A 10,155-nucleotide genomic window follows, 5' to 3' on the forward strand; every position below is an offset into this window, starting at 1 on the left:
TGTTTTGGAGAGTCATCAGAGCACATGCATTACCCCCTGCTTGGATACTGTCACACCAAAGGAGGACGGCAACTTACAAAAATAAACCACATAGACTACCTTTGCATTCCATCTGCAGAATAACAGCCATTACGATAAGAAATGGAATTTTAAAATCCCGCGCGATCATTTGAGAATTTGAAATTACACAATAGAAATAGCGATTTAAGAAAGTTCTACTCGTTCTAGCGGTTGGCAGTCATCAACCGAAACCCAGAACCGTCGTGGACATGTAAGATCCGATAGTAAAAATAAAAAAAAATGTGACCAGTTAAGGATAAAAGCTAAATGTTACAAGTAAATAAATAAATACATAAATAATAATAATAATAATAATAATAATAATAAAGAAAACATATCATTGCAGTTTATGCACATGGGTTGGTATTAGCCTATACTTTTTCAGTCAAGAGATTAAATTATCTTTAGTAAATAATAGGCTAAATGTTTATACAGTTTTCATAACCCGTGCAGGCTGCAACGAAATGAACTAGGGCACATTAACCTTTTTAATAAAACATAATAATAATAATATAAAATCTAATAACTTACATGTCCCTACACAGTATTGGAACATGCTAGAACATGCATGCCACATCAGGATGCCAAGTAATGAGGTAATTACCTCTCATCGTAAAAGAACTACTAACTCAAGTGTTTTGAACTGGTTCTTTGAAAAGACATGTTCAAAAGAACCGAATCGCAGAACAGAACTTCCATCACTTTTCAAAGCTATTGCAATAAACTGATAAAGGCACACCTGTAACCTTGTATATCAGTTGAACAAGTCGCAAAAAGGACACTGCTTGGCAACCTTCAATCGGGATAGTTAGGCTAATTACCGATATTACTTATTTTGTTTATTATTCTTATTCAAAATAATAATATTGAACACCGGTGTCATTTATCATTTTGCTTGTGCCGCCTCCTGTAAGTGCAGGGAATTATTATTATTTTTTTAACCACGTAATTGTAGTGCACGATAGCCTAGAGTCTCTCAGGAACCCTGACCTGAATAAATTGTCATCGGGAATTTTAAAACAGGATTAACTGGCATCCCACTAAATGAATTTGCTGAGTACAATGTCTACAAAAAAGCCGCTAAAACCCGAGCAAATGGACTGTTTGCGAAAATGCCATCGCTGTGGAAGTCTGATTAAGACACGGGCTTCAGTCCTGTTTGATCTGAGCTCATCAAAGGCTCCTTTACACACGGTTCATTTTACACCACTGTAGGCTTTGGATGTACAATTAAAACAAAGCCAATAGACAAAGGGATGGGGATGAACCCTGCCAATTCGCGTTTAATGAAGTGTATTGAGCGTTTGTCCTGTGACCGTCTATTAGAAGTGACCCCTGTCAACAACATCAAAGACATTGATTTGGGAGTTGTCCCGGAGTAATGGGCATAGAGACACTTTGAAATTGTTAAATCATTCGCGCAGTTTATGTCCACCGAAATGTCATATGATACAATTACTATTCATTTAATGTTACAATTTAAGAGCAGTCTTTTAAAATTGCAATATAGCGAATTTAACTGTCTATTCAATAGACAAACAAAATGCATTTTTGATAAAGATGGGCTACATATGAAAACATAGGTTTCTCAATGTATGTGGATAATATAAAAAATGTTAGAAGCGAGATTATATAGCCTAATTATTTTATTCTGTTCTGCTCAAATCTTTCAGATAGATCAATAGATGAACCACGTTAACTAAGAGCGTCACATTCTTATCTCAGATTGCTAATCACTCACTATTTGTTTATAAAGACAGACTGAATGATAATTAATTCGGTAAACTTCTCACTTCTTCTTATTTGCATATTTACTTTGATCTTATGCACTTGTTTAATCAAACGCATATCAAAGGGCCCCAGGCCCCATCACGGTTATGACTCAACTTCTGCTATATCTTTACTGTATTTCTTATACGGAATATACAAAATCACTGTGAGAAAAAAGTGAAGCTATGAAGAATAAATATCTGTATATTCATGTTTAAATGTCCAGCGACTGACATCCAGAAATATTTTTAAATATTTGATATTCATTTGCTATTTGACACAAAAATAACCAAATAATCAGACTTCAACAATAAAAAGCAAAATGACTATTACAATGAAATATACAAATAATAAAATTGTATTATTATTATTATTATTAATAATATTTTTATTATTATATTCCAGTTCCAAAGTAAAAAAATAACAAATATTAGGCTAATAGGCCTACTGATTCATGTTGACAAGCCAGTGTTTGTTAAAATGTTTCTCGGTTTTCTTGGTTGAGCTATCTGTGAAGATAGCTTTGCAGATTTAGCAATAAAGTTGAATATTTTTTTGCTGGCCTAAATAAATAAATAAATAACAATTTGTTATGCTTTGTAAAAAAAAATATTATTTATTTACTATTTTCCCATCCAATAAGCAATATTACTGTGGTGGCTGTTTGATCGCAGCTCATGAAAACGTGCATACAAACACACCGATAGACAGACAGCTCTTGACACAACGCTTTGAAATTTCATCCAGCCCTTTGTTACTCTCAGCAAGGGGCGGGAGCGCAAACAACCCCGCGCGCGTATAAATGAAGCGTCTTGAGCTCTTGAGAATCCACAGACGAGCCCGCTTACCTCGGGAATACATCCTTCATTCTCCAAGGAATACCAGACCTGACAATGCTGCACATCGCCATGTTCTCTACCGCATGCCTCATTCTTGTGGGCTGCATCAAAGCAGCATCCACCGGTTCTGCGTTGCTCAACTCCAACGCTATTAAGGCCGGTTCAGGTGCGGCGAGTACCGGTCATACGGTCAGCCCGAGTCTGGAGGAGTCACCTGCGGACAGCGGCAGCCTGAACTTCGCTCTCGATACACCGCAGGTAAGAACATAAACGAGAACGTTATCTCAGACAGCTGCTTTTACTTTGTGGTCGTTAAACTAATAGTGTATTTCTTAACTCCAACAGCCTTTAATCTGCGAGAGTGATGAGGAATGCGGTGGCGACGAGTTCTGCTTCCTGTCTCGCGGTGTCTGTCTCCAGTGCAAGAAGCGCAGGAAGCGTTGCATCCGGGATGCGATGTGCTGCCCTGGCAACCACTGCAGCAACGGTAAGATCACAATTTTGATATGCTAGAGTGCAGATATTTCAGCGTTATATAGATTAAACAAATAGCAGACAGTGTTGACTAATAATAATCTTAAAAATGCCTCTTCCTATTAGGAGTTTGCCTTCCAAATGATCCTGACATGATCCACCAGATTGGAATGGAAGAGTTTGTGTCCATCTCCCAAGAAAACTCAACTGTTGTGATGCCACCAAAAGTTGCAACTCAAGGTTCACCACAAAACCAAATGCTAAAAGGTAAACAATAATTCATGTAACCAATGATGTATGTGTAGAATAGGTTCAGATTTTTACATGTTATTCTGACCTAGCTGCAATTTAGTTTGTGGTTTTTTTTTTTAAGCTTTTAATGCTTTGTTGCATCACAAGGCTTGAACTTTTCAAGAATGTGACTGATATTATAGTAACTTTGGTTGAGTGTAAGGACCACTGGAGAATGTTAGCAATGTAATGAAAATTTTGTTTATAAGACAAGAATTTAAGATCAACTCAGTCTTCAATGTGAAAGCTATTTTGATCTATTAAAATGGTCTCTCAAGCTTAAGTTGTGCATTATATTCATGAGTGTGTTTTTTTCAGGTATAGAGGGAGAGAACTGCCTGAGATCATCAGATTGTGTAGAGGGACTCTGCTGTGCCCGTCACTTTTGGTCCAAAATCTGCAAGCCCGTCCTAAAAGAAGGCCAGGTCTGCACCAAGCACAAGAGGAAAGGCAACCATGGCTTGGAGATATTCCAGCGTTGTGATTGTGCAGAAGGTCTGTCCTGCAGAACGCAAAGAGACGGCAGCAAGTCATCACGGAGTCTGCACGCTTGCCAGAGACACTGAATATTCAAGGAATTTTCTTTCACAAAGCTCCCAGAGAAGCAAAAAAAAAAAAACAGACTTGGTCAGAGAAGACGGCGAGTGATTGAGGGGAAGCAAGACTTGGAATGGGATACTCTGTTTTTCCTTCATTTTCTTGTGTCAACATTGCAGAGTAGAAATAATTGTTTCTCAACGGAACTTAAATCTTGCAGTAAATTACTGTATTAGACTGTAAATAATATAAGGCAGTTGGCACTTAATTCAGATATTTTTGTTAACCCTGAAAGAAGGTGCATCAGTCTTTTGCTAGTCTTTAATCTTAAATGTGTATACATCTGGTTTTACAGTCATGTAGAGCTGATTTAAATGTCTATTTTATTCTAAATAAAGATGATATAAAGTATACAATGTCTTAAAGCATGTTTGCATTAAGTTGTATCTTAAGTTTCTTAAACTAAAGGACACACAGTATGTTAAGTTTGGAGTGGTCAGAGCTGAGGGGTGGAATGCATTCACGTCTACAAGTTTAATTAAGGTATTTAATAAGGTGTGTCTATCTTTAATAAGCCATAAGAGACCTTTCCACTACTAAAAATAGTAATATTCATCTGGGAGGCTATTTTTTACTTTGAAATCCTGTTGTACCTGTTGAAACAAATGTATCAAAGAAAACAAGGAGATCAAAATGATTGATCTATTATTTTAAATATATGTTGTTGTTTTTTTAGAGCTGAATACAAAGACTCAAGAAAACATGAAAGACCAATGTTACAACAATAAAGAAAACAAAATAGCGGTCATGTAAACTAACCAGCCTTGAAACAGAGATTAAAAAGCCATGCATGTCTGATTGATCCAATGCTTTCAAAAGCATTTATTTAGACAGGTCACACATTACAAACATGCATCTGTTTGAGGTCTGCTTGTGAATTCTGTCTGCCTCTCTCTTTGAAGGTGAGAGGCTTTAATATGGTCTAGCACGTGGAGACAGACTATAGTCACCTTCTCTTTAAAGTTCAAGGATGCTTACTGATAGTGGCAGCGTTTAATGGCACTGTCTGCTCAGAGATTCCAGTAAATCATTATATTAGACTTCAAGCAATTTATTGGCTTTATAGTTGGTTAAATTATTATTATTAAGCTCTTTTATGTTTCAGTGTTGGTCATTTTAATGGTTCAAGCAGAACACAATGCTGCAAAAGAGCAAAAACCCCTCCTCTCAAAACACGCCCTCATTCACAAAGACCTTCTTTTTTGCGGGTACTGCTTCCTTTTGCATTTCTCCCAGCTGTAATTGGAAACTTTAAGTCTTTTACCTGGAGCTGTCAAGAGAGACAAAGCCGTGGTGTAATCATTTCAAAGCACAGGATATACAGGTTGCAGTTGTCCCTTTCCCATCCATGTGCCTTGACTGGCATTGGAAAGGCGTTCTCCCTGCTTTTGTCGATACGTTAACAGCTTGAAGACCACAAACATCTGTGGATGGAATCCTGCAGTCTGTGTACAGTAAAGCAGTTAAGTATTTGATGGCAAGAGTTTCACAACAGGTCAAGACCAACTTCACTAAAAAGAAATCATGTGTCTGGGCAGAAATAATCTGCAAACATGAGTGTGAAAAGGTGGATTTCCTTCTTTTTTCAAACTAGGTACAATAAAGCAGCAATACTGGGGCTTCTGAACATAGCAGTGTGAATCTTTGTGAACAGCCCCTAAAGCCTCGTTCACTTTGAAGTTGAAATCAGTCAACACTTTAAGCTACATACTCAACAAATAGTTAAGTAACTGGGGCTCACACGCAGAGTTACTTAAAAAAGAACCCAAACACAATAATGTGAAATGAGCACTTACCCTCAAAAGTATGTTCCATTAATGGTAGTCTGGCAGTTTTCAATGACAACTGAATTGGACACATGGTCACTTTATTCGATTTACTTGTCTGAATAATCTGTTAAGTAACTGTGAGGAAATAAAAAGTGACTGGGTATTTGACATTGCCTTATTAAAAGATAATTTTAATCAAAATGAAATCATTTATGTTATATTTCAAAGCTCAGATCTCTTAGTGTTAATTAACCTTAAAAAGGTGGAAGTGAGATGAGACGATACAATTATGGAAACATTATGAACATTGTGTTTGGCAAAAGATGTTTTTCACAGCTCTTTATTGTAATAGCAGATACCCAGCATAAATGAATGACATTTGAGTAGTTGTCTTTAATTTTAAGGTTGTGTGTAATTACTAGATCTTACCTACCTACCAGTCACTGTTAGATGTTTGCATCAAAGGGGTGAAAATACTGATGTGGTGATTAAAAAAGAAGATCCTGGAATAATTTGAAAATAGCCTTATTAAGCAGCATCATGTTTTCAATTCGAGGAAGAATGATTCAGATCCTGATATGCATCATGGTATTTAATTGCATTTAGCATTTGTGGAATTACATACCCAAGTCTCAGCAATGTGCATAAATACAGAGATGTCTCATCTGTGTCACATAGAGTAGAGGTTTGTGGGTCAATGTTGGCTGTAGAATGGCTTGGAATGACCCTGTGCTGTTTTACTAGCTGACTGGCTGCCATACTTGCAAATTACAGACAGCAAGATCCGACTGTAATGATGGCAGGCGTCACAGATATGAGCTCTTTAAGATGCATGGTTTTCAGCAGCAGACAGCAGCCTGAAAGATTCCAAACACAGAGTTAGAGAGCAGAATGCCACCTTCTCTATGGCTCTGTTTACCTCAAGTCAGACTTGGACTTGAAGAAGGCAAAAAACAGTTAGTCAACAACTAGATAGAATATGATAATTTTGTGGTATAGCATTAATAACCATTCTGAATTGTTGCCTTTTATAACTGAGGTTCCAGAGGTACTAGAACACCATAGTTACAATGACTTTCTTTTCAGCACTTTGAAAGTTTCAGGCCTGAATCTGACAAACACACAGGCAAAATTGTTGCTTATGGAGAATTAGTATTGAATTAGATGTTTCCCCTAAAATGCAAATGTAAGACAGTAAGAGTAAAAACCTATAAAATGATTATTGATAGTATAGCATAGATCAGATAACTTGGATTTAGAAGATTTTGATGAGAAATATTTATACTGAGAGCTCTGACTTTTGGTTGGATAATCTGGAATCTTGGCAAATATGAGCGCAGTTTGAGACACGGTTGAGATCTCTTCTGAAACTTTAGAAGAGGTCTTTTTGAAGTGTTTTACATAAACCACAGCTTTGGTTTGGATGAATGACATAAAATTAATGCAACACTTAGGTTAGCTAAATGATACACAATGTGTTAGTTTTCTAATACATTATCTTGACATATTATCTGACTGTTTATATCATCATTAAACTAAAAGGGCTTGTTATGTCATGGAACGTCTGAGAATGGTCTGAACGCTCAGTCTTGTTCCATGCAGCTTTACAAGGTGATTTATGGACATCTTGATTCCTAAGGCCTGTCTGCATAATTATCAAAATTATATGATATATATTTGTCATGTTTGATGTCTTGTGGAAAAGTGATTTTCATTGGTGTTGACAAATGACTCTGAATGGCTCTGAAACTTCAGTGTTATGCCTTCAGAATATGATGTGAGAAAAAGGACAAACAGCCTCTCGTTTTTCACTCATGTAACACAGAGCAGATGCTGGAATAGCTTTATGAAGTTTTATGGGAAACATCACTCATGCACCTATAAGGTCTTTTTTTTTTTTTTTTTAGAAATAACTGAAACAATCTCAGTCACAGAACATCATTTAAATAAATTATAAGACAGCTATACTTCTCATAATGTTGCAATATTTTTTATGGTTACTCCTATTTTTGTGCATTAATAAGTTACTAATTTAAAATCTAATTTGGTTTTGAAATGATTCAATAATATGTTATTTACAGTGAAATTTTGATAACCTGGTACCATTTGAGGCATTGCTCTAATCTCATCTGAAACTATAAATGTGACGTGAGATTATTGAAGCATTTTTCTTTGGAATTAACCATAGGATACATGATATGTCAATATAATATACTTATCAGCCAATGTATGTTTTAATTTATTAAAATCGGTCAACATTGGATGTGCAATTGTGCATGCATATGTTTTTTATAATCTTTAATTGTCACTTAATACTGTACATTATGATGTTGTATTCATTTATTTAACTGTATTTAATTGTATAATTATTTTATTAAATACTACCTTTTTGACAAAATATTATAGGCTTTAGATATTAGCAGCCATGCATCTTCCAGATTATTGTATTTATTTATTTATTTAATTCATTTTTTAATTCATCATTAATTAGTATTTTTGTAAGTTTTAATAATCAGTTTGATGCTCAGGGACTGAAAAGTCTTCATCACAAACACAGGAAATTTCTGCTGGACTGAAAAAAATGTTGTAGTTGTATAATGTGATCAATAGGAAACAATTAGGAATTTAAAATATTTTCAATCAGATTAAAAAATACCTTACACACATGCTTTTATAATAAGATCTTGGATGTTTGCATATGTTTTACTTCTTACGAACATGTACTGAACGATCTGTTCAGTTGAGTAAAGACTAAATATTCACTTGATATTGTCTTAAAAACATCTGACATGTTAGCCTTAATTTTAGACTTATCATCAAGTCAAAAACATTAATTATAGTTACAGCAGCACTAAATATTATGGTGGTGGTTTGTACTGAATATACAGTAAATGCACATTTATGCAAACACAATTTTCAGGATCTGAAATCGGATGGGATTCATTCGGATTGACGGAAGTTCATGTGTGTAAACATACTTGATACCTTAAATTTGGAATGCATAGTCGATATAAAAAACTGGATGACAAGTAATTTCTTACTGCTAAATTCTAAAAAAAAACAGAGGTGTTAATTATAGGACCTAAAAACTCTGCATGTATTAACATATAACACTGTCTAAGGCTTGATGGATGCTCTGTCAGTTCTTCGTCATCTGCTAGGAACCTAGGTGTGCTATTTGATAGCAATCTTTCCTTAGAAAGCCACGTTTCTAGCATTTGTAAAATGGAATTTTTCCATCTCAAAAATATATCTAAATTACGGCCTATGCTCTCAATGTCAAATGCAGAAATGTTAATCCATGCATTTATGACCTCAAGGTTAGATTATTGTAATGATTCCACCCTTTATTGGGTGGTTCTTACTAGAACCAGGAAGCATGACCATATTAGCCCGGTTCTGTCAACACTGCGCTGGCTCCCTATTAAACATCATATAGATTTTAAAATATTGCTTATTACTTATAAAGCCCTGAATGGTTTAGCACCTCAGTATTTGAATGAGCTCCTGTTACATTATAATCTTCCACGTCTGCTGCGTTCTCAAAGGTATTTGATAATACCTAGAATATCAAAATCAACTGCGGGCGGCAGATCCTTTTCCTATTTGGCGCCTAAACTCTGGAATAACCTACCTAACATTGTTCGGGAGGCAGACACACTCTTACAGTTTAAATCTAGTTTAAAGACACATCTCTTTAACCTGGCTTACACATAAAATACTAATATGCTTTTAATATCCAAATCCGTTAAAGGATTTTTAGGCTGCATTAATTAGGTAAACCGGAACCGGGAACACTTCCCATAACACCCGATGTACTTGCTACATCATAAGAAGAATGGCATCTATGCTAATATTAGTCTGTTTCTCTCTTATTCTGAGGTCACCGTAGCCACCAGATCCAGTCTGTATCCAGATCAGAGGGTCACTGCAATCACCAGACGACCACTAGGACAAGATCACAGGAAACAGATGATTCTTCTGCACAATCTGACTTTGCTGCAGCCTGGAATTGAACTGCTGGTTTCGTCTGGTCAGAGGAGAACTAGCCCCCCAACTGAGCCTGGTTTCTCCCAAGGTTTTTTTTTCCATTCTGTCATGGATGGAGTTTTGGTTCCCTGCTGCCAATGACCTCACATTTTACAGTAAACTATCCCTTTAAGACAGCAACTTGATAATTTAAGGTACTCCACCTGCGTTGCCCTTCTTATAAGGCCTGATCAGCAATTCCCCGAAAGTGAAAATGCAGGCGTCTTCTGCTTTGAGGTTTGTAGGTCACCCAGAGTTGAAATCAGATAGCACTGCAAACCTCAACAGAGATTTATACAATCACTTTGAAAAAGAAAGGCATATCT

General features: G+C 36.0%; 1 protein-coding gene across 1 annotated transcript; it reads left to right on the plus strand.

Moving 5' to 3' along the window:
* Nucleotides 1-2,650: 2,650 nt before the first annotated feature.
* On the plus strand, nt 2,651-4,387 carry LOC132122596 (dickkopf-related protein 1-like). The gene is made up of 4 exons (XM_059532975.1): nt 2,651-2,927; nt 3,015-3,156; nt 3,270-3,410; nt 3,753-4,387. The coding sequence occupies exons 1-4, from the start codon at nt 2,724-2,726 to the stop codon at nt 3,998-4,000; spliced, it is 735 nt and encodes a 244-aa protein (XP_059388958.1). The 5' UTR covers nt 2,651-2,723; the 3' UTR covers nt 4,001-4,387.
* The last annotated feature ends 5,768 nt before the right edge of the window (nt 4,388-10,155 follow it).

The sequence above is a fragment of the Carassius carassius genome, chromosome 40, assembly GCF_963082965.1.
Source record: "Carassius carassius chromosome 40, fCarCar2.1, whole genome shotgun sequence".
Classification (NCBI taxonomy): domain Eukaryota; kingdom Metazoa; phylum Chordata; class Actinopteri; order Cypriniformes; family Cyprinidae; genus Carassius; species Carassius carassius.